General features: G+C 35.9%; 1 protein-coding gene across 1 annotated transcript in view; it reads left to right on the forward strand.

Annotated features, from left to right (window-relative positions):
• The window catches only part of LOC138708568 (uncharacterized), a 92,207-nt gene that overhangs the window by 37,570 nt on the left and 27,976 nt on the right, over window positions 1-26,661 (forward strand). The window contains exons 10-14 of the mRNA XM_069838684.1: window positions 708-879; window positions 4,369-4,626; window positions 18,088-18,237; window positions 18,408-18,570; window positions 23,252-23,437. Coding sequence (XP_069694785.1) covers window positions 708-879; window positions 4,369-4,626; window positions 18,088-18,237; window positions 18,408-18,570; window positions 23,252-23,437 — 929 coding nt within the window. The remainder of the gene's footprint in view (window positions 1-707; window positions 880-4,368; window positions 4,627-18,087; window positions 18,238-18,407; window positions 18,571-23,251; window positions 23,438-26,661) is intronic.

Genomic DNA, 26,661 nt, shown 5'->3' on the forward strand with positions numbered 1-26,661 from the left:
ACCATAAAAAAACTCAAAACATCTAGAAACCTGTTGTCTGAAACAGAGAGGTGCGTGCCGTTGAATTTAAACTAGACTCGCTACCAGGTTCAGAAGTACAAATACTAAGGGACGAATTCCAGAATGTGTTTGGGAAAAACAGTGGATATAAAAAAATGTGTAAAGTTGCTCAAGTATTGGAGGGTGTGCCTGTAGGTGAAATTGACGGTGTTTGTGTCGTGACATTCCTCTCTTTAAATATGCACGTCTGACGTCCTGTGATGTGGAAAGATCGTTTTCACAGTATAAGTCGTTGTTCAGAGATAATCGGCATGCATTTGTGATGGAGAATTTGGAGATGACCTTTGTTGTTCACTGCAATTCTCGGCCAACTACTAGCACTCAAGTGTGGTTAGTGAGTACCTAGTAACATTTTTTTTTCAAGCTAAGTAAGGTATTTTTGTCATATTTAAAAAATAAATATTTTTTTTTATTTTTAGCAAATATTTTCGTACATTTTAGCACATAAAAAATAAATTTATTTAAATTTTTAGCACATAAAAATCCGCTCCCTAGTTATAACTCAAAGTACCGTCCAAAGACTCTATACAATTACAATTGAACCCTAAAATCTAATAAAAGTAAACGCTTTAAATGGTGGAAACTTAGAAATCAGTACCCGGATTAGACTTCATGAAATAAAGTGAAATTAATTTTCCTATCGACAGAGATCCTACTCCGACATGGAAGGCTGTTTCTTCGCCGGACGTGCTGGAATACGCGCGTCTGGACGCCGAGGGCTTGCACGTGGGCCAAGGGCTCTTCAAGGAGCGGGTTGAACTATGGGACTCGCTGCCCGTGAAGAACAAATACTCACACTCGCTGGAGAAGGACGAGCTTTAACAAAAAAAAAGGCGGAAATAAAATTGTTGTGGTGTTATGGTGTTTTTTGTAAGTGATTCGAATGTTAATATTCTCGTACATCGATAAGGTTGTATCTACAATGTGATGAAAATGCACTTGATATCTCTCCATTTTTAAAACCCTGTTTAGGGCTCTAAATTATAAATTATGTTTAGGCCCCTGATTTTTATGTAATATCAAAGTGCGAAATAATGTACATAAAAATGTGGTAAATATCGGGAAAATATGTAATTAAATATGCAGTATTAATTAAATGCGTAATTAAAAATCACTATTTATTAATGCATTAAATTCACAAAAATGTCGTACAATTTAATTGGTCAGTTGAAGTGGGAGAATATAGCCTGGAAAGTGACTTGCCATTTTCACCTCATTGTATAGTTTGCAAATACAACTTGTCTCTGCCACAATTTATGCTTTTTTTTTCTTGTGCCTTAAGATTTCCTAGAAACAGTAATACGCGTTACAAGAGCGGTATGTTGAAGTTTTCATGTTCGAGGAAAAGTTGGAAAAAGCGAAACGTAGTTGAGCGTTTTTAATTTCCGAGAATTGAAAGAAAACATACCGCTCGTGTATCGTACATTATTTTGTGTGAAGATCGTTTATTACATACCTGAAAGAGGAATTTCTAATTAGTTGCAATGAAATCTCCATCTTGGTTTCTGTTCAACAACGGCAAATTTGCAAAACAAAAATATCTATCTTTAACATTGTTGCTTTAAAATGTTTTCTGTGTTTACTATACTCCAGCAGGCCGTGATATACGTTTGTCTTTTTTTCCCCCAGTCTATGATGAGTCTGGAATCTTGTTGATTTTTTCACGGGTTCCTTAATGTTACTTGCATCACGAATGCAGCAACTTTAATGGAGTTGTAGTACAGGGACATCACTTTATTTTTACCAACATTTTTAACATTAACCTGGCTATACTCGGAAACACTGTTGCCCCCTTCCATTACAGGAGTTTGATGTTACTAGTGCAATATGTAAACAAATCATTTTACTAGGTATAGGAGGAGAGAAAAGTAGTGTATCTATTTATGTTGTAGGTAAATACGATATTACGATTTTCAGTTTGATTATTACTTTTACGGAATTTATCAAAATACAGTAGAGTAGTAACATTTTTTTTCTAAAAACTCAACTTTTCAGGCGGCTATGTTCGTTATGTAATGTCTACTTTATTTAGCATATTAATTATTGATGTTAACATACAATATAGAGAGTGCATTTAAATTGAGGGGGTCATAAGTAAAGGGCTGTAAGTGCACTTAAGTTACTTTTCAGAAAATGGGGATTAAATATTTAAGCTTTCGTAAAACCAGTGAAATTTTTATTTAAATTTTAATGTGTGATGCGATTAAAATATCCCTTTGCCACTAAAATTTTAGATACTTTAGCTTACACTGGATGCACTTAACTCATGTTATTACAAATGTCACTAGCATTCCTTTGCTTCTAGCTACCTCAATTCGAAATAAGCTAATATGAATTTTTAAACAAGTTGCTGAAAATGGTTGCCATTCATTACAATGCAGGCTTCAATTCTTTACGCATATTATTAAAAACATTTTGAATCATATTCTCTGAAATTGAATTTATCGTTTCTTGAATATAATTTTTTAGTACGATATTATTAATATAGGTTCTTTCTTCTATAGAAAACGCAACCATATTTCTGAAACACACTATACACTACAGTGTTTACTTCACTGCTTGAAGATTTCGAACGCAACAGCAAGGACGGGAGCAAGGACATTAGTGAAGGGGTGAGAGTGAAGTACATTCAGAAATGCAGGTACAATAAAAATGCAAGTAAAAATAAAATGATGTCCCTGTACTACAGTAATACAGTACGTTATTTCCTCCTGACTGTACGGAGATACAGTAGCATGTTGACGTCGTCTGTTTACGTTTAAAACCTGTTGAGCCAATGGTCTGAATGAAAAAATGTAACATATAATAAACGTGCATCTACATTCAACGATAAGTCATCCCGCATCCACTGTCTACTTATAAGGAGCAGAGGTGTGCAAAATATGGTATAAGAGAGAAAGAGAATGTAACTTTCTCCTCTCGTATAACCTAAGCCACGATAATTTATCGAAAGAAGGCGAAATGTGATCGTAGTAGCGGACGTTACAAATGAAATGAATACACGCATTATGAACACGTTGCAGTTTCTGGGCTAAATCCACCGTGAGGCCACTGATTGAAACGTCACAATAATCGAAACGAGGCATAATAAGAGTCTGTACAAGCGCCTGCTTTAATTTAGTTGGATAGTGGTACAATCTTTTTAATGACTGAAGGATGGAAAATACTTTCTTGCATCTGTGTTTGATATGCGTGTCCCAGGGAAGGTTAGATTCAAAATGAACTCCAAGGTTTTTTACAGTTGAACTGAATGGAATAATCTCTTTATTCAGATTCACAATGGGAGACATACTAATCCTTTGGCCACTTAGGACACACAGTTAGTGTAAAGTTGATGTATGTCTGAATTATGACCAGAATTAAAGCTCATTCACAATGAAAATTAAACATAAAGTAAGCGTTAACTTAGGAATATAAATGTTACGGTAAAATGAAGAAGTCATACTATCATTCACGATGGGAACATAAACATATGAGCAAACATACTTGGTAACCATGGAAACACAACAACGACGCCATTTCTTCATATTTTGTCGTATACTTCAGCTCTCCACGATTGTGTTCTGTTTGCAAATCACGTAAGCATAAGCATGAAAGTTTGGAGTTTGCAGACTTTCATGTTAACGTCTTACGGTAATGTTTATGCCATTGCTTATGTGAATCATTGTGAATGATCCCATTTGGTAGCCTGGGCGCAAACTTCTGTGTTTATGTTACGGTTATGTTTAATTTTCATTGTGAATGGGCCTTTACTGTACATAAATAGTGTGTATATTTATTTATTTGTTTATTTAACCTGGTAGAGATAAGGCCATCAGGCCTTCTCTTCCCCTCTACCAGGGGATTACAACTACAATATTAGGAATACAATTACATTTATAATTACAATTAATATTAAATTTACAAATACAATAAAAATCAAAGTACTAAAAGTACTATATTTGAAGTATTTATAGGTATAGGGACTCTGTGCACTCCCTGTAGGCCTACTTGCTCGAGAACATCGTTTTCAATTAAGAACGGCGGGGAATTCCTCCACGCCTTCATCTCTAGAGTCTAGACCTACGTACTTATCATCAACTGCCAGGAAATGGAGTTTTCCGCTGTTTGTGACCCGGTGACTAACAGTAGCGGGTTTGACATTGTAAAATGTAGGTATACCGGCGTGTCGTGATAAACTGGCCGCGTCATGCCTTGCACTTAAAACATAAATTATTGTAAGATTATGAAGGTTATAAATTATATGAAAAGCATAGAATATTGTAGGTTTGAGCTTAAAGGTAGACTAAAGAAGATAAAAATTAACGTTTACGTCCAAACAAGACCGACCAGTGCTTGCAGTTCGGTTCTGCCATTTACCGTCGACTCAGCAGGGAAGGATCTGTGGCAATGCTCACATTACGGTTGGTTTGTGTTTGTTTCCTGGCGACAGTCTGGGCAGACTATGTAGATCTGCCACACGGACGATTACAAGGACATCGCTTGCTGTCGAGGAAAGGTCATGAAATATTCTCTTTCCAAGGAATTCCTTATGCAAAACCACCAGTAGGGGAGCTAAGATTTCAGGTATGTGCACCACATTTTGTTATATATTTTTTTCAGTAGGTTATTTTACGACGCTTCATCAACATCTTAGGTTATTTAGCGTCTGAATGAGATGAAGGTGATAATGCCGGTGAAATGAGTCCGGGGTCCAGCACCGAAAGTTACCCAGCATTTGCTCATATTGGGTTGAGGGAAAACCCCGGAAAAAACCTCAACCAGGTAAAGGCTGGTTCACAATCAACTGGAAACGAGAATCGGAACGAAAATGAAAGCGGTAAAATTGTCAAAATGTGTACATTTAAATGTGAGCATTCACAATTAACGAAAAGTTTGCCGGAGCCCGGGATCGGGAACGGAGAGTTGGCCAAGTTTCAACTTTGGCATTCACTTTTCCGATCACAGCCCACTAGATTCAGTCTATTGCCATCTAAAAGCTATTTTATCGTCGTATATTTTGTAGCAAGAAGACCGTGACATAACCTATGCATTATTTTGTTCTGTGCTGTGCATCATGGAGCAAGTTTTATTTGATGAGATTCTAATATTGAGTGTTGAGGAAAATCCTCACGTTTACGATAAGCGGCGCGCCTCGTATAAAGATGAGAAAATGAAGGAGAATACGTGGCTTTCAATAGCTGTATCTTCGAACACCGATCGTAAGTGAATCATATTTTATTACTGGTTTGGTTGTATTACACACTACATATTCATGCTTCAATTCAATAACTACTGTTGTGTTCATTTTTGTTCTATTACAAATGTTTCTTCTCTAATTATTTTACGTTATGGTAGACTTAAAATAGGTTGTGATATTAAAGATGCATGGGCATATTTATAGCACCGTACCTAATGAAATGTTTCAGTTGAAATTTCGAAGTTGGTTAATCTGTGTTTATGTAGGCTGCCTTGTACTCATGAGAGGAAGCCATTGGTCAGTTATACACAAATAACATCAGAATGCGTAATATCGACTTTACATATCGTTATTGACATGGATATCGATATGCATAGTCGTCTACGTTCTCGGTTTATTGTGAATAAAAAATTTTCATATTCACGCCCTCTGCTTCTCGTTTTCATTCTGGTTCTCGTTCCTGGTTTATTGTGAACCAACCAGCCTTAACTTGCCCCGACCGGGAATCGAACCCGGGCCACCTGGTTCCGCGGCCAGACGCGCTGACCGTTACTCCACAGGTGTGGACCAGCATATTCATGTACAGCAACAGTGACCAAAACTGGTATCGTGATTACATCGTGTAATCGAAGACATTCATACTGGTAAGGGGAGTTTCCTGTACATTGCTCTCTGTCTCGCTCACGTACTGAAGGTAAGCAGTGTCGGTATCATGTTCTCTACAAATTCTGTCTCTAGCAGGAACAAAAGGTTTCGGACAGAATGGGAAGAGGAATTTATTCGGTGTTGTGTCGGAGAAAATGTAATATGTTGCTTTGCTCAACGGTTCAATTACTATCGGTGACTCAGGAGAAGACGAGAGCGGACTGAGGAGGAAGTGATGTGAACAGATAACGTACGACAGCACGTGCAATATTTGTACTGCCGTAAGCGGAAACATTAGGTCTCCTTCTGTTCAACTTAGCTTTAATTTCCATACGCATTGTTACTCATGTTTTCTGCACGAGTAATAACCTGGCTACTGGGATGCTTATCTGAGCGATGTTTATAAAAATCAACAGCGATAGTCAAGAAGGTCACATTCTTTCCGCTCGTCTTCTCCTGAGTAAAGGACAGTAGTAGTAGTATATAGAAGCGACATTATAGGGCATTACGCTGAATACACAGGCATAACAGGCACTGTATTATTAATTAGCTAGTATTCTGAAGCTAAAAATGTGTTGTGAATTCTTTAGTTGCTTCGTACATATTTTTTCCTCCGACTTTTATCTATCAAGTTATATTTTTCTTACGCATTTTTCACAACTATTGTTACAAATCACGCCACTCTTGTAAATTCTTGAAGACTGTACATTAGGATGCATAATTAAACTGTAAAGAATCAAGTTCCTAAAGTCGTATGGTTTGTAACAATTATTATAAGTGCGTAAGAATGATGTAATTTTTAGCTAAAAATTGAAAAACAAAATCTGTACGAAGCAATTAACAATACATGTCTATCTTCAGAACACTTTCCAATTAAAAAAATGATATTTCTGGTTATTTCACTCTCTATCTGTAATATTCAATTACACTTAAAACTAAAAAAAAAAAAAAAAAAAAAAAAAAAAGTATTTTACTAACAACTTCAAATTAGTGTAACTCCGAAAATATTGAGATTAGGACACACATTTATTTGACATTTTTTGCTCAGAATGTCTTCGGCAATTAGTTCCGTAAGTGGCGGTAAATGATAAATCCTCGTGAATCACTCTGTATATTATTATTATTATTATTATTATTATTATTATTATTATTATTATTATTATTATTATTATTTCAGGATAACACAGAGGGTTTGGAACTGAACGGGTTACATCAGCTTCTTGTCTATGCGGATGACGTGAATATGTTAGGAGAAAATCCACAAACGATTAGGGAAAACTCGGGAATTCTACTTGAAGCAAGTAAAGAGATAGGTTTGGAAGTAAATCCCGAAAAGACTAAGTATATGATTATGTCTCGTAACCAGAATATTGTACGAAATGGAACTATAAAAGTTGGAGATTTATCCTTCGCAGAGGTAGAAAAATTCAACTATCTTGGAGCAACAGTAACAAACATAAATGACACTCGGGAGGAAATTAAACGCAGAATAAATATGGGAAATGCGTGTTATTATTCGGTTGAGAAGCTTTTGTCATCTAGTCTGCTGTCAAAAAAATCTGAAAGTTAGAATTTATAAAACAGTTATATTACCGGTTGTTCTTTATGGCTGTGAAACTTGGACTCTCACTTTGAGAGAGGAACAGAGATTAAGGATTTTTGAGAACAAGGTTCTTAGGAAAATATTTGGGGCTAAGAGGGATGAAGTTACAGGAGAATGGAGAAAGTTACACAACGCAGAGCTGCACGCATTGTATCCTTCACCTGACATAATTAGGAACATAAAATCCAGACGTTTGAGATGGGTAGGGAATGTAGCACGTATGGGCGAATCCAGATATGCGTATAGAGTGTTAGTTGGGAGGCCAGAGGGGAAAAGACCTTTAGGGAGGCCGAGACGTAGATGGGAAGATAATATTAAAATGGATTTGAGGGAGGTGGGGTATGATGGTAGAGACTGGATTCATCTTGCTCAGGATAGGGACCGATGGTGGGCTTATGTGAGGGCGGCAATGAACCTCCGCGTCCCCTAAAAGCCAGTAAGTAAGTATTATTATTATTATTATTATTATTATTATTATTATTGTTATTATTATTATAGTTATCCTTGTGGTAACCTATTATTGGCTATCAGCTATTTGTTAAGAGGTAAATATTTTATATTAGGAAAATATACCACGTTAATAAGCGGCCTAGTTATTATTGCAATACTATTCTAATATCCCGATAAGGATATTTTTATGGTATTTCAGCTCGAACATGCAGGTCGACCTGGTTGGCGAGTTGGTATAGCGCTGGCCTTCTGTGCCCAAGGTTGCGGGTTCGATCTCGGGCCAGGTCGATGGCATTCAAGTGTGCTTAAATGCTACAGGCTCATGTCAGTAGATTTACTGGCACGTAAAAGAACCCCTGCGGGACAAAATTCCGGCACATCCGGCGACGCTGATATAACCTCTGCAGTTGCGAGCGTCGTTAAATAAAACATAACATTTTCGAACATGCGAAACTTAAAATGTTGGAAATATGTTTCCTGTATTTATTCGCAATTTATTACCACGATATCAGTGACTCGGTAACTGTCAGCAGTGAGTTTGACATTGAAGAATCTATATCCGACGTAGCATGTAAAACTGGCCACGTCATGCTTTACTATAGGCTACTCAAGACTCCGAGGAAATCTCTGTAATGCAGTTCTCATATGGGATTATATGAGCCGCCTAGGATCCAAAAATCTGATTTGTCGGAAAAGACTAAAAACTAGTGTAGTTAGACTCCACATAGCATCCCAGCACAACTTTGAGTATCCCACCACAACCGTGATACACGTTCACAGCATAACCTTGTTCTATTTTTTTATTGTGTTATTTTACGACGCTGTATCAACATCTAGGTTATTTAGCGTCTGAATGATATGAAGGTGATAATGCCGGTGAAATGAGTCCGGGGTCCAGCACCGAAAGTTACCCAGCATTTGCTCGTATTGGGTTGAGGGAAAACCCCGGAAAAACCTCAACCAGGTAACTTGCCCCGACCGGGATTCGAACCCGGGCCACCTGGTTTCGCAGCCAGACGCGCTGACCGTTAGTCCACAGGTGTGGACACCTTGTTCTATCAATTCCATTCCATCAAACATCTCTCTACTCTGCTTCCTTCACAATACACACAGCTCGTTCCTGGAATTCCTTGTCACAGGAAATCAGGAGCAGTCGGAGTCTAAAATCTTTTAAGTACACTCTACTTAGAAATGTTTTTAATGAACAGAACTAGACTCTTGCGGAAGTTTCTAAATAGTCTTAAATGAACAAATTGTTTTTTTTTCTCCTCTCCCTTCTTATTTTTTTCTTTCTTTCCTTTTTTTTATTATCTTGATATATTACTTAATCATTTGTATTTGTATGCCATTTAGTACGACTTTGCTAATCAACATTTTATGTCTTGTAACCCACATGTATTCTTCTATTAGTATATTAACTGTATAATATATCTCAAATGAATTAATCGTTGAATTTATCTCGAGCATAAATTGTGTGTTTGTGTGTGTGTGTGTATGTGTGTGAGTGTGTGTATATTCCCCTTATGTTATGTAACTGATTTTGATTAGCCTATGTGTAATTTTCTACTTTATTTTATATATTATGTAACCGATCTAGACTACTTGTAATTTTCTACTATATTTTATGTACTTTCTAAGGTATTTTTTTGTATTGTTTTGTAATCTAATTTTGTATTTCATGTATATTATTGAAACCTGGTTGAGTGGAAGAGAAGGCCTCATGGCCTTAACTCTGCCAGGCAAAATAAACCCACTACTACTACTACTACTACTACTACTACTACTACTACAGGTCCACGCCTGTGGAGTAACGGTTAGCACGTCTAGCCGCGAAACCAGGTGGCCCGGGTTCGATTCCCGGTCGGGACAAGTTACCTGGTTGAGGTTTTTTCCGGGGTTTTCCCTCAACCCAATATGAGCAAATGCTAGGTAACTTACGGTGTTGGATCCCGGACTCATTTCACCGGCATTATCACCTTCATATCACTCAGACGCTAAATAACCAAAGCTGTTGATAAAGCGTCGTAAAATAACCTACTAAAAAAAAAACTACTAGTACAGTGATTTTACTACTAAAGTTAAGGCAGATAAATTCCAGTTTTACTTAAAATGAGCAGTTTACCACATTCCCTGCAAAATTCTGCACTGAAACACCTTAATCCTATATTTCATAATTTGGAGAAGTAGGCCTACAGTTTGATTCTAGGCGATTCATATGTTGTGTAACATAGCGTTAAATGGAACCTTTATTTTTAGTACGCTATTTAACTTAAATCCCGAGGTTATTAAACATACAAACAAACCATGTAGAAAGTGAAGAATAGATCTGAGATTAAACTCTAAATAAACAAGATAAAAACAAGTACCGGTATCAAAAGAGAAGACAAGACCGAGAAGTGTTTGCATTTCGCATCGACTATTTACATTTGTACCAGTTAACTCGGCAGGGAACGATCCCCAGCGGAAAGCAGTCTTTCTGTGGCAATGCTGACGTTACAGCTGATCTGTTTTTGCCTTCTGACGGCAGTCTGGGCAGACTATGTAGATCTGCCACACGGACGATTACAAGGACATCGCTTGCTGTCGAGGAAAGGTCGTGAAATATTCTCCTTTCAAGGAATCCCTTATGCAAAACCACCAGTAGGAGAGCTAAGATTTCAGGTATATGTATCAAATTTTGTTAGGATAAGAAGTAGCCGACATTATAGAATCATTCTTTTCAAATAGTAATTTATGGAAACAGTTACATTTAGGAGCGGCTCATGCATAAGAGGTGCGGAGCTACAGCACTCCCTGCTTTGACAGGGAAATAAAAATAATATTTATTTTAATTTTTAGAAGAATTGCTACAGCTTTTATTGATAAATTGCTTTATATTTCATCTGGCCGGGAATATGTACTATTATCTTATGCATAATCTTTTTGCGCGTCGACTGTATTGGAATTGACACTGCATTCAAAGTCGTCCTGGTATCTGCAGGGTGGTCAGCTCATAGAGAGTGTGTCTTGCTAGGTCAGGGGTAGAGAGGTTAAGGGAAGCAGAGGGAAACTGCCGCTGTTTAAAACCCATATCTCGCTACATGGCTTGCAGAGCCAGGCCACAAGGATCTTTCCTCTCCTCCCACACCGCTATTGTAATGCTGCGTCAAATGGATTCTCTATTCCCTTGAAACTTAATGACAAAATTTTTATTTTCTTTTCACATACATATTGTTGTAGATCTTATCGAGTTAATATAACGAAATTAATATTCTCTTTTGCCTTATTATTACGTATTTATCCAGCCTCCAGCAGAACCTAATATTTGCCTTAACTCAAAATGATTGCAAGAGTAAAATCCTTTTGATATAGCACGTAAAATACGAAAGAGACTTCTTTTCCAGTTTTAAAAAATTGTTGACCATCAGTATATCTGAGTGTTGCTTTGGTGTGACGTCTTAATACCATAACTTAACCAGTACAAATTTGCAAGCATGAGTGTGTGTGAATTACAGAATATTAATTTTATTTTTTTCAACTTTCCCTTGCGGAGAATATTGATGTAATGAAGTGAAATTAAAGGGTCGTCCGTTACCCGACTTAAATCTTACTTAAGCTTCATCCAGCCGAAATAGTGCATATATGTAAGGGAGTATAACAAGCATTTGTGGTTACGTAGATGTGAACAAAAAAATCTGTATTTTGTTTTCCTTGCCTCCTCTTCGGTGGTGATGCTGCATGACTAGGAGTGGTGTGACACATTTAGGACATTTGCCCCTAAAAAGCAAAATGCACGAATCTTCGCACTCTCACCTGAAAAATGTTGTTTCATTGGTTATGTTAGGCAAAACTAACACTGCTGTGCAATTAAGTGAAACGAACAGAACAAACATTCTCAAACATAATCAAGAAGTGAGAAAAAAACGTGAAATTATTTTAAAAAATATTGATTGTATCAAATTTTGTGGCCAATATGAACTTCGCCTTAGGGGACATGAATATAAAACGATTCGAAGAACCCTGGTGTGTTTCGTGGGTTGCTACAGTTCGAGAGTAATCTAAACGAGCCTCTCAAAAATCATTTGGAACATGTCACTGTTTAAGGTTATTCTAAGACAATTTAGAATGAACTGGTAGATTGTAAGTTGAGTGTCTGCCGATCTGAAATTCAGACTGAAATCGATGGTATTAGTTTTTCTTAGAGATTAGCATATGGTCCCACAGACATCTTCCAATTAAAGTCAGGAAGTTTTGGTTTTTCGATATGTAGTGCATTTATTTTTGTCCTATACTTATTCGTAGACTTCGTGGAATTGCCACAAGAATCGCACGCGGTATAGACTGTATGAGAAGGGGATGTGCAACGGATGGAGTATGCCTCTGATGTAAACACTGAACAGTATACTGCGGTTACAATAAAATCTGTATCATGCATTCAAGAAATGTAATGAATGATCATTGAAGTAGGAAATGTCTAAACATGTAAATACACAATTATTTTATAGTGAGATATATTAATTCTTAAAATTTAATGTAATATACTCACATCATCCTTGAATATGTGCATTGCAGTGAAGAGTTACGTACATTTTCAGCGACTTCAAAGTAACCACCTCCAACGGTCACTTAAACAGTTTTTATTTTAGGAAAAATGTACGTTCAACATCACACGATGTAATACGTACATATTTGAAGAACGGAAAGTCACTACTTCAGATGTCTTGTCGTGACCTGATAGTACATAATTTATAATACGAACTTGTGAATAGGCACAATTTTTAGCAATAATGTTTCTCAACTTACATTTCATTTTTTCTGAAATTAGTGAATTGTTGTTTTGGATAACGGTTTGTGATACTTTATCCACTATATTAAGGGCTTCTGAGAGTTGTAGTTTAGGCGATTCTAACAGGATGATGCTTTTGGACACGATTTTAAAATTAGAATCAATGAACAGAATATCTTCCAATAGCTGTTCAGAAGGCAATGATTTTACAGCTGCAACAGCGGAACTGTCTGTGCTATCCAATGCATCAATTACCTCCATTATTTTGCCGTAATATTCTGCATAATAATTAACAGCATCCAACCACGTTTTCCAGAGGGTCAAGACTGGCTGCGGGGGTAAGGGTATTCCAAGGGCAATTATTTGGAACAGCAACACTCTCATTGAAGTATGTTTGATTGAATTCTTGTCTGCACTGAACAAAATATGTTAAGCTTTGACTATTCCAACCACAGTAATGCAAAAACAAGTGCTTACTTAGGTATACATTAGCTGTAGCTGCTCTATTATTTGGACCGGTCACAACTCTTAACATGAACTGCTTATACTACGAGACCGGGCGGCCGCCCACCTCCTCTATACTACCGTACATCGGCAACCTGATAGCATGCTGCGTGTGGCAATTCAACGAAGTCTACTTATTAGTAATGGTATAAAGAAGTGAAATTTGTATGTACCAAAATCTACTGCAGCTCTCCCAATCCACAAATTCACGAGCCGCCACTGGTTACAGTATACTTGAGCAATGAAATGTATGTTATCTTTACACAGAGCAGCAGTACGTTCATTTAAATGTCCTCCAGACGTGGCCGCTTTTAGTGGCGCTGCGAACGGACTGCTGTTGGGCCCCAATTCCCTACACCATCGTCGCGACAGTGTACGGGCTATTCCATATGAAATCGATCAGTAAAAAACCTCGAATTTTTTAATGCTCTAATTTTTTCCCATTTATACAAGGTGCTGAGGAAAGTGCATTTTCAAAAGTATACTATCGAAAGTCAAACGGTTTTCGTACTATTGAGCGACAAATTTAGCGTATTTTATAAAAACAAGCCTCTTTCAGCGCTCAGAACTCTGGAACCATTTACTGCAGAACATTGAACGGGATCTCATTTTGAAGCTGACGTTTGATAGGTTATGTTAAGAAGTAATCCTTATTTTTATTGTATACAGAGAGACAGATAATCTGATTTTACTTACTTTTAGGCGTTTTGCCCATTTGTACAAATGTAAAAAATATTGAAAATAAAAACCTTGCATTATTAAGAGGGATTCGGCATTGTTTGCTTAGTGGCTCGGCAATAAGTTTCGAGGGTATTAAATAAATTATTTTCACACGCCTAGACTTGAACGGCGCAGTACCGCACGCACTGGCCGAGAGCTGAAGATAATCGAGCGTTGGGCGTCATTTTACTCCTGTGTTTATGAAAACTTGTGATAAAGCTAGCCCAGCTATGCGCTACTAGACGAAACATCACGTGTTTGTCTCTCCTGGCCTTGCTTGCCTCGGCTAGCTCCCGTCTCACAGTCAGCTGGTTAGTTCACTCGCGTACTATTTATTTTCTTTATTTGATATTTTCAATAGTTTCTTATCAATGGTGCACCAGTAAAAAATATGTGTTTATTTGTACTTTCAATGCGGAATCTAACCATATATTTTAAAAATATTTTTTTGTGGTCAAAGGCGTCTTAATGAAGAAAAGTCTAAATTTCTCCATTTCCATAAAAAGTAAGAAAAACTGTTTACATGTCAATATAAACTTTAATTTCTCAGCATCAAAATAAACCATGATTTTGATCATTGGGTGAAAGGGTTTCGTAGCCACAACAGTTTAAAGTTGCTAATTGTATGAAAATACGATAAATTTAAATATTTTAAATTTAAACACTATGAAGTTCTGATGCCTCAAACTTTGCACAAAGCATTGTATCACAGTTGTCAACGGACAGAAAAAGTTTCATTGTATTTAAAAATTGCAAGGTCAATTTTCTCTTTATTTCGGTCGATTTGAGATGGAATAGCCCATACAGTACAGCAGCGGTGACCAAAACTCGAGCTGCAGTGATTACAAGCGACAGACAGCCTATGAAGTAAGGAGACGGAGGAAAGGTAGTTGGCATGAAAACTACAACCAGTGGTGGTTCCTGTACTAACATCTTGATCAATCCCGCGGATAAAAATCTCAAGCTTTGCTGTATCAGTAATGTCACTGCTGTCATCAAGAACCAGTGAATAATATACGATTTTTTTGCTTCTTTTTTTTTAACCTTCTTCTTGAATATAATCACGAATTTTGTAAATTCTTCTCTCGATACTTGATCGAAAAAATCGTAGTTTTTCAAAATTAAAAACTCTTATGGACAAGTTAGTTCAGCTATTTTAATCATTACTCTTTTGAGAAATTCTGTTGTATTAAAAGGCTTTAGAGCACGAGATATTTCAAATCCCATTAGGTAGCCGACTTCCTTACATTTATTTATGACATCTTTTTCTTCCTGGCTATGATTTAAGACATGCCAGTTCCTGGCGATTAACAGTTCGTTGGTACATAATACTGAATGAGTTTTTCTACAATATTATTATTAAGTGAATAACAGTAAATAGTTACTCTCATCTAAAGATTAAGAAGATTAAAATTGAGATAAAACCTAACAGGGAGAAGATGTAAAAATATCAATATTCATGCACGTACAGAAGAATTATACTGTAGAAAATGCACGTATAGTAACACATACTTAGTGGTCAGTAATAATAATAATAATAATAATAATAATAATAATAATAATAATAATAACAATAATAATAATAATAATAACAATAATAATAATAATAACAATAATAATAACAATAATAATAATAATAATAATAATAATAATACATTATTCAGCGTGGCAATTAATGTTTCTATATACTCCTAATTGAACCGTTGAGCTAAGTAAACATATTACATTTTGTCCGACAGAACAACAAAAAATTTCTCCTTCTCATTCTTTACGAAACCACCTCTTACTGCTTGTAGAGACAGAGTTTGTAGAACGACATGATACCGCCACTACTTGCCTTCAGTACGTGAATGAAAAACACAGAAATGTACAGGAAATTCCTCGTACCTGTTTGAATGTCTGTGATTACACGATGTGATCACGACACCCGCTTTGGTCACCGCTGTTGTACACACTTAATAGAAAAATATATTACGACAGAATAATATAGAATGACAATAATAATAATAATAATAATAATAATAATAATAATAATAGGCCTAATAATAATAGTAATAATAGGCCTAATAATAATAATAATAATAATAATAGTAATAATAATAATAATAATAATAATAATAATAATAATAATAATAAGCCTAATAATAATAGTAATAATAGGCCTAATAATAATAATAATAATAATAATAATAATAAATAAATTTTTCGCGAAGCGCCCTATTGTTATTTTAATTACGACTACATTCCTATAAGGAATTGAAATTAAAATAAAATAATAATTAAATGTTCATTAGAGCCAATTTTCAGTTACTTGCAATTCAAAGAGGAAAGTGTAATTTTACGTTTTAAAAAATTATAATTATACCAGTTAGATGTTTATGTTTCCTGAATTACCGAAAACCTATTAAAGAAGAAAAAAAACTTCCTCCTAAATTACAAGTAAATATTCTAGCGATTATAAAAATGTTTAACGTATCTATCTGTAAATTATACTATAAAACGAGTTGTAGATTTCGAAACTTACAATATTCACTAGATTAATACAGGCTGATTCACGAAGAAAGGTGTAATTATTGTAATTAATTATTGTTGCATGTTGAGACTCAAGTCTCACGTAATTGCTTGATTGCTGTTACATCGAAACAGAGACGGTACAAATGAAACAAATGAACGTAGGAGGAAAACTATCACTTATTAATATTCTGAGCACCATACTTTTAACCAAGAGTCTAGTATATATAGTCACGAAGCTTGAGTTGTTGAGGGTACTAGGAACAATAGACTGTGCCGGTACTATTTCGCATTGTCTGTGATGAGGCGATAATAGCGATCCTAGTGGTTAGCAACTATCTATGGATGCATATTTACTACGTATTGAGCTTCGTGACTGTATATACAAGAACATAATTTTATTTTTACTTCAATTTTTATTGTACCTGAGTTTTTTAATGTACTTCACTCCCACCCCTTCTACTAATGAAGTTCTACTGTCCTCCACACAGATCGAAGACCGCATATACAGTTATAGTAGCCTTACGGTCATAGTAAACAGTACGTTCCAAAAGTATGTTCGCGTTTTCTAGTGACGAAAGAGCTTTCAATATTGCATCATTTTCCATTTGACTACGTCGCATCCCGGTTTCCCCCACCTGCTTCTATTCGCCTCTCTGTAAATGCTAGTGGCTGGGCTGTCTTAGCTCTTTTCTGAGAACATTAATTTCTGTTAGGAATTGGACGTCTACGTAATATTATACCCATACAATTGTTTAAAATAACTTAAATAAAAGGGCCTCGTTAAGTAATTAACTGTCACATGACTTCCTTCCTTTCTACCACGCTGCGACGTAACCACTTGGATGGACAGAAGATAGTATGTCTGAGTAATTTTATCTTTTCGGATCAAGCAAAAGTGAAGACTGAATTTACAGTACATAAGGTCTCTTTTATAGAGTAGGTACAGAATTATTTCAACATGAGTTACTGATACGAAGTACGAACCTGGTAATTGGAATTGCGTGCAATAGTCTATAGTGCAATAATATGCACATTAGAACTGAAGCCTGTATCGAAATGAACGGCCACCATTTTCAAAAATTTGTTTAAATATGCATATTATGATTATTTTTCAATTTAACTTCATTCTTTATAGTGTACGCTAATGTGCTGTAGACAGTATAATATGCAGTGCATAATGAATACGTCCGCATGGAAAGCTCAGTTCGTGAGTAAAAAGACTTATTGTTAATAATGTACTGTATTTTGATTAAACAAAAACCTAATGAAAATTATCAAACTCAAAATCGCGATATTTCCTAGTTTACGTAAATGGATGAACTACTTTTCTTCCCTCCTATACCCAGTAAAGAGATTTGTTTGTATATTACGCCAGTATCATCGAACCCCAGTCGTGAAGGGGGTACAAACGGTGTTTCCGGTTCTTAATCGTTGATCCATATTAGAAATGTTAATATTAGAAATGTTAGTAAAAATAAAATGATGTCCCTGTACTAGGCTGGGCTTTTAACTATCCGTGTAATTCGATTCTTATTGTCAATCTAGCGTCAAAGAGCTCGTTCATTGGCTGAGAAACGTTCGCGTGGGATTATCTTCATGATATTGAATTTTTATTTCATGGAGTAAAATGTCTTTATGCATTCACAGCCTCCCCAGCCTCCTGAACCGTGGACTGACGTTCTGAAGGCCACTAAAGAAGGACCGGACTGTATACAAAGACCATTTCCCGAGACACCCACATCACCTGAACTGGTGGGAGATGAAGATTGCCTGTACCTCAATGTGTATACGCCACGGGTAAAAGAGAATCTCGAGTATCCAGAATAAAATCACCTTAATGAAAATTATTAGATTGGCGACAATATAAGAGAATGATTAAACGTTTTAAGTAATAACGTATTTAAGATAATTGACCATAATCACAATGTTATTTGCGATAGCCCAGTTGATACTGTATTGTGTTCTAGTTACCAGAGGCCGGAGGGGCAACAGAATTACTTCCAGTGATGTTCTGGATCCACGGTGGAGCTTGGATGGCAGGTTCTGGCAGCACTGATCTGTACGGCCCACAGTATCTTCTAGACAAAGAAATAGTGCTGGTTACAATAAATTATCGCCTTGGACCTTTAGGTATGTTCATATTTAAATAAGTCATGACACCCGAACTACACTAAATTTATACATTAATTAGTATGGTGTACGTGTTAGCCTTACGTGAATAATTAAGTTCTGAGTTCGAATCCTGATGTAGGCCTTTTTCAGTATAATATCCTGTGCTGTCTTAGTAGATTCCTGATGTCATGTAATGTGAACCTTGCCAGTTTTCCGTTAAAATTATGTCAGATCTTCAAGTTCATATATAGACATAAGCCAAGAGTTTAAAAAATTTCATGTGACAACGACATAAGGAAAAGTTATAAATGATGTTTACATTAGAAACAAAACAACATTAGAATTTTTTCCATTCCTTGAAATAATGTAATTGTCATAAATTATTTGAATTTTCTTTAAAGGTAAATACAGACTCTGTTATCTTTAAAGAAAACTTGGCTTAAAGATTATTCATCGCCATGTGCGTAACCATGGTAGAAAACAACGGGAACCTATTGCATTACATCTTATCCCTGGTCAGAAACGCCATAAGATTATCTCCTTTTCCATTCCTAATTTCGCCCGAAGTATGCAACGTAAACAAGACTTTCCTTATATAGAGCTGGTGATTTTCATTTTACAGTGTATAATATCAATGTTAGCAAAATTCTATTATAGATAACATGTCTAATAGTGATGGCATATATACGTTAGAACGTCAATAACATGTACAGGGACATCATTTTATTTTTACTAACATTTTTAATATTAACTTGCCTGTACTTCTGGATCAACGCCGTTTGCTATCCCCTTCCACGACTGGAGTTCGATGATACTGACGTAATATATAAACAAATCACTTTACTAGGTATAGGAGGGAAGAAAAGTAGTTCATCCATTTACGTAAACTAGGAAATATTGCGCTTTTGAGTTTAATCATTTTCATTAGGTTTTTGTTTAATCAAAATACAGTACAGTATTAACAATGAATGCTTTTACTCACGAATTGAGCTGTCCATGTGGACGTATTCATTATGCAGTGTATATTATACTGTCTACAACACATTAGCATACAATATAGAGAATGAAGTTAAATTGAAAAATAATCACAATATGGATATTTAAACACATTTCGATACAGGCTTCAGTTCTAATGTGCATATTATCGCACTATAGACTATTGTACCTAATCCCAATCACCAGTTCGTTCTTCGTACCAGTAACTCATGTTGAAATAATTCTGTACCGACTCTATAAAAGAGTACCTTACGTACTGTAAATTCAATCTTCACTTCTGCCAGAAAAGATAAAATTACTCAGACATACTATCTACTGTCCGTCCAAGTGGTTATGTCGTAGGGTCGTAGAAAGGAGGGAAATCACGTGACAGTTAATTACTTAACGAGGCCCTTTTGTTTAATTTATTTTAAACAGTTGTGTAATATTACGTAGACGTCCAATTCCTAACAGAAATTAATGTTCTCAGAAAAGAGCTAAGACGGCCCAGCCACTAGCTGGCGAATAAAAGCAGGTGGGGGAAACCGGGATACGACGTAGGCAAATGGACGACAGTACCTGTGCGAAAATGATTCAATATTGAAAGCTCTTTCGTCACTGGAAAATGCGAACATATTTTTGGAACGTACTGTGGCTACTATGAGTGTATATGCTGTCTTGGATCTGTGTGGAAGACGGTTGAAGGGGTGGGAGTGAAGTACATTCAAATAAATAAATAAATAAATAAATAAATAAATAAATAAATAAATGAATAAATGAATAAATGAATAAATGAATGAATGAATAAATGAATAAATAAATAAATAAATAAATAAATAAATAAATAAATAAGTAAATAAGTAAATAAACAATATGTAAATACATAAGTAAACAAAACTAATAATAACATTTAGAACTGATGCTATTGAGATAATAATGAATTGAAAACCTAACTTTCTAAAAGTGCTAAGTGCCAATTTTTCAAATTTCATTTTATTCAATCTAAGGGAGGAATATTCATATGAGAATATCATACTAAACTGTCTTTGTCGTAGCTCAACTGTAAGTGACTCATTTGTGCCCCAGAAGACGGTGTTGTAGGTATCTCAAAATGCGGTGTATTTTAATCAGTACCTCAGAAAGTTGTTTTGGAACTCAGCACCTTTAGAATGTTAGGTCTTCAATTGAGTCATCTAGTTTCAACGTTAGCTACATCGAATCTTTTTTCAAATTGAGTTAATGCTGTATTTGCAATCTTTGCAGTTTTTCTATAGATATGTGAAGAGTAAGTTGCAAAATGGGTATCATTCCGTTTAAATTGAAGGTTGAAGTTCCCAGAGGTACATTCACGTATACAGATTTCGCGCGCATTTTATATCCAATGCTATTAATTTGCTGCAGCCTGCATTGTTGTCCACTTGAACTCTCCGCTATTTTCAACTGTAACCAATCATTATCGTGGCCTTTCATTCTGGTACTTAATAAATTAATTAACCAATTAATTGATTAATTCGAAGGCTATGAAAAATATTGTGAATAATTCAATTTCATTTTTGTGTGAGTTTTAAAGAAGTAACTTTATTTTTTACTTTACTTACTTGTATTGAATATGTTTGTGTTGAAATAATTAAGCAGTTAGTAAAGGATAATAGTTGACATTTTGTGCATAATTACATTCTATTATTGCCAAAAAAGCTAAATCCACAAAGGTCGGTTGAAAGCCAACTACATCCAAATAAAAAATATGTTTCTCGCCAAAAACCACAAAGGTAACAATTTCAAATTTCCAGTATATGTTTGTCTATATCTAATTTATGGTGCCAAAGTAACAAAACCATTTATAGAAAAGCCGTTGTTAAAATTAATTTTCTGTTTCTCCTGTAAAATTTCATATAATGGATGTAGCTGATAGCTGGCTTCGATACTAGACGACTCAATTTCTGGAGTTATTGCAATAATTAATCTGATATAGAAAGCCGAAGTATCAGTTAGAAATCGTCCTGCAAACTATTAGTCTATCTTATGGCAACTGACTAGAATGAGGAACAAAATTGTTGAGCGAGCTAAAATGTTTAAAGATCTGTAATGTGGTTTATAAGAGGCTATAGTTTAATTCCTTCTCATGATAGATAAATGTAATATTTAAACACAAAATCAAAGCGAATATCTCGTCAACATATTACCAAAATTTTTCGCGTCTGAGCATCCAACACTTGACAGCAAGAAAAAAAGCTTGTGTTTCTTCAGTCATTAGACAGATTATACAGGAACATCACTTTATTTTTACCAACATTTTTAACATTAACCTGGCTATACTCGAAAACACTGTTACCCCCTTCCATTACAGGAGTTTGGTGTTACTAGTGCAATATGTAAACAAATCATTTTACTAGCTATAGGAGGAGAGAAAAGTAGTGTATCCACTTATGTTACAGGGAAATGCGATATTACGATTTTCAGTTTGATAATTACTTTTACGGTATTTTATCAAAATACAGTAGGGTAGTAACAGTTTTTTTTCACAAACTCAACTCTTTAGATGGTTGTATTCATTATATAATGGCTACTTTATTCAGCATATTACCGTACTTTCGGTAACTCTAATCTTCACTTCTGCTCAATCCACACAGATAAAATTATTCAGTCATGCTACACACCGTAACTGTGCGAAATAAGCAGGGACGGGTATTTATAAAGATCGCGAAAATCACGATATAGTAGATATACGATAAATTTTTACCAATTTTTACGAATTAAGTGATTCTGATTAATAATATACGGATGAAACAATCACGACAAATCGCGAAATAAAGTTCTAATAGCGAAATATGAACACATTCGCGAATTAGTATTATTATTGTGTCGTTTTATAGCCAATTTCATATTCTGAGTTCGTTTTTCAGACTATTTTTTCTTTTGAATTTGTTATAATATCCAAGTAGGCTACATTGCATTGTATTCCAGGTGTTCTGATTACATTAGTGAACTCAAAAGGCTGAGAATTCAACATTTCACTAATAATTTGAAAGTGTTAATTTGAGGGCTGCAAGTTTTTTTTTTCGTGTTTAATGCATGTGTGTTAAATACAGTCTCAATCCAACAAATATTGTCTATTGGCCATACCGCACCTTTACCAGAATCCAACGAACCTTTAATATTAATTATTTGGAAAGTAATATTCATACTGAGTTAATACTCCAATTTCAAAATAACTGTATTTTTTAAAATTTCCATTAATACCCGCCAAGAGTACAAATCAATCTCCAGCAATCTCCGCCGACACCAGTATTAAAAAACACAAATGATAAAGTTAATCTCCATAAATACCTGCCCCTGGAATTAAGCTTCTGTAATATAGGCTCCTTCTTCCACAGAAAACGCAACCATATTTCTGAAACACACTATACTCTGGACTGTATACTTGATTGCTAGTAGACTTCGAATGTAACAGCGGCCTTAAGTTTGTGTGGCTGACGAGAGCAGGACATTAGTGAAAGGGGTGCGAGTCAAGTACATTCAGAAACGCATGTAGAATAAAAATGCAAGTAAAAATAAAGTGATGTCCCTGTAGTTATGATGAACACGGAAAAGCAATAATTTAAAGAAATTAGTTATATTTGAGTAAATGATCTTGTTAGTTAAATATTGATGTTTGATAACCTACTAGTAATTATGATTAGCCATAATTATTAAGTTTGATTATTTCCTACATGTGTGTGCGCAGGATTTCTGAGCACTGGAGATGAAGTGTGTCCTGGTAACAATGGCCTCAAAGATCAGTTGGCAGCACTGCGATGGGTGAGAGACAATATTGCAGCTTTTGGCGGGAATCCTGACAGCGTGACGATATTTGGTGAAAGTGCGGGCGGCGCTAATGTGCACTACCACATGCTGTCGGAAGCAAGCAGAGGTGAGCGTTCTAGATTTATAATACCTTTTTATTTGGTTCTTAACGACACTATATCAACCACAGGATTATTTAGCGTCGAAGGATTGGTGATAGCGAGATGAGGCCGATGATTTTCCGTAGAATACCTGACATCGTCTTATGGTTGAAGAAAACCTCGGAAAATTCCAACTAGATAATCAGCAGAAGTGGGAATCGAACTCATGCCCGAACGAACTCCGGACGGGCAGGCAAGCGTCTTAGCCGATTGAGCTACACTGGTATCTTTTATTGTAGTTACACAAGGTCAGTCCGCACATCGGAATTGCCATGATCAATTTACATTTGAATACCTTAAACCAGCGTTTCTCAAACTATTGTCCGCGGACCACCTGTGGTCCTCGAGGTTTGTCGTTGTGGTCCTTCAAAAAAGACAGAAGAAAAAATAAAATTCGAACGAATTGCGTATCACATTATAGCTTAAAATCTCAGAGTTTGGAAATAACACATGTCTGTCGAATTTCACTTTCAACGTATTCCGAATCTCACCGGTCTGGTGGCATCAATGACGTCACGTTGCAACGAAAATAAGGAACAAAACTGCTGGAAGAATCGATGCTGTCATGGCAACTGTGTAAGTGGTTATCTGTGCTACGCTAGCAAAATTTTACGAAATTTCCGTACTGCCATCTTGTTCAAATAAAAGAGATCATAAACAATTTATTTCTTGAACCGGTAGTAATAACTGGTCCGTTGACATGTTCGCTCATAAGTCATTAACATATTGTTTTTACGTTGTGCTCATTACAAACAATACAGCAGAACACACCGCCATGACACAACAGTGCACGATGTCATTCGTCTGCTAATTCCCGCTCTATACAAGAACCAATCAGATTCACTGATGACGGCTGATGGAGACTGCCACCACCTCTGCAAGTTGATGGCACCGGTGCGACACCGGTGGAGCATCAATGACGTCATCGGTGGAATTCGGAACACCGTGATGCCATCGGATTGCTCACCGGTGAGATTCAGAATACGCTCTTTGTCTCCCAGTACTGACATTTTATGAAATTTATTACCCTACCCGTCTATCGACTTCCCACTCTACTCTCAGCAACAAAAGAGGGATTTAATGCACTATATACGTGGTGTTTCTCGACATCTTTTCCCTGCACATCTGGCGCCGCGCCTGTAACCCAGCCAGGGACCACACGAATTTATAACAGAGGACCAAAGTACCGAACCTTAATTCAATTTTAAAATATAGGCCTGGTATTAAAATATGCTACGAAAATGATAAATTTGCTTTCGAAAGGAACAAGAGTAAGGTGGTCCGTGGAACTGTTCTGACTTTAAAAAGTGGTCCCCACTTCAAAAAAGTTTGAGAAACGCTGCCTTAAACCAACTGATTCTCTAAGATGTGTATTAATGTATTGAGAACTTGACATTATTTCTGTACTAGGAACGTATTCCATTGAATTTAAACATAGGTTTTATCTGAAAAATTACAAAGGTAGGCTATAGCACTTGGAGAAGTTCAAATATCTGGGAGCAACAGTAACAAATATAAATAATACTCGGGAGGAAATTAAACACAGAATAAATATGGGAAATGCCTGTTATTATTCGGTTGAGAAGCTTTTATCATCTAGTCTGCTGTCGAAAAATCTGAAAGTTAGAATTTATAAAACAGTTATATTACCGGTTGTTCTGTATGGTTGTGAAACTTGGACTCTCACTTTGAGAGAGGAACAGAGATTAAGGGTGTTTGTTGCTTAGAAAAATATTTGTGGCTAAGAGGGATGAAGTTACAGGAGAATGGAGAAAGTTACACAACACAGAACTGCACGCATTGTATTCTTCACCTGACATAATTAGGAACATTAAAACCTGACGTTTGAGATGGGCAGGGCATGTAGCACGTATGGGCGAATCCAGAAATGCATATAGAGTGTTAGTTGGGAGGCCGGAGGGAAAAAGACCTTCAGGGAGGCCGAGACGTAGATGGGAGGATAATATTAAAATGGATTTGAGGGAGGTGGGATATGATGATAGAGAATGGATTAATCTTGCTCAGGATAGGGACCAATGGTGGGCTTATGTGAGAGCGGCAATGAACCTCCGGGTTCCTTAAAAGCCAGTAAGTGAGTGTGAGTGAGTGACTAGGAACATGTTGATTGAAAAATATATATTTATATGTTCCACCTAAAAAAAATTACAAATTACTTAGACTTGATGAAAATAAGTTGTAATTTTGTCAAATATAGAAATCGAGCAAACGTTAACAAATATATTCTTTCTCAATCACTAATACATGCTTAGAATGGATAATGATGGATGTTTGCTTGAAATTTAGCAGTAGCCTAATTCTGTGTAGGCCTACATTAGACAAGGGCATCCGCAGTATCCAATCTCAGTGGTAGCAAGATGGTTAGAAAATTAGAGGAAATGGATGGACGAGAAGTGAGAAAATTGAACATGAAAAATAGCCAGTTCTGAAATCTAAATTACCTTACGCACTCATTCATAGTTTAAAGCACTCGCTTTTGTTGACTTGTATACCGAGGGTTTTAGAAAATATGTATCGTGCACGTAGAGAAAAATAAAAAAAAACGTGTAAAAATAAAAATCTCAGTGGTAGCAATTTCTACCACTGATTACCCCTGTGGGCGCCCTTGACACTAGAATAGAAAAAAATACTTTCGTAGTATTTGACAGTCAATAAAACAATAAGAAATGCTGCATGAATGGTATGCTAATATCTGGTGGTTTTTGTTGAAATTTAAAACAAGGTATTACTTCTATGTACTTCGTATGCATTGAGTGAAGCATCTGCAATCTAGACTTTCACTGGTACGGAAACCAATTAGCATGAAGTCCCCCACCCATTTCATTACACTTATATATTGACTGTTTGGTAAAGCTACGTATTGGTACGCAGAAAAAGTGTGATTCATAGTGATGTTCTTCTAAAAATTGGAAATAGCTGCATAAAACTTCAATATCATTCCTGCGTCCACCTGAACTTTATTACTAGAAACGTTCCTCAGGAATGATTTCTGTACAGGACTGTATAATTCTGCGAATAGGCTTGCATCTAATTATAGTTTCATTACAAAGAATATGGTATTTAACACGTGTTGTGTTTTGTCATTCATTTTATGCTTAAGGGGTTAGGTACAGCTTACAGCAGTAAAATTTTGGAAATATTCAACATTTTTTTCCTTCATTACTGTATCTTC

Source organism: Periplaneta americana, chromosome 11 (assembly GCF_040183065.1).
Source record: "Periplaneta americana isolate PAMFEO1 chromosome 11, P.americana_PAMFEO1_priV1, whole genome shotgun sequence".
NCBI classification, from domain to species: domain Eukaryota; kingdom Metazoa; phylum Arthropoda; class Insecta; order Blattodea; family Blattidae; genus Periplaneta; species Periplaneta americana.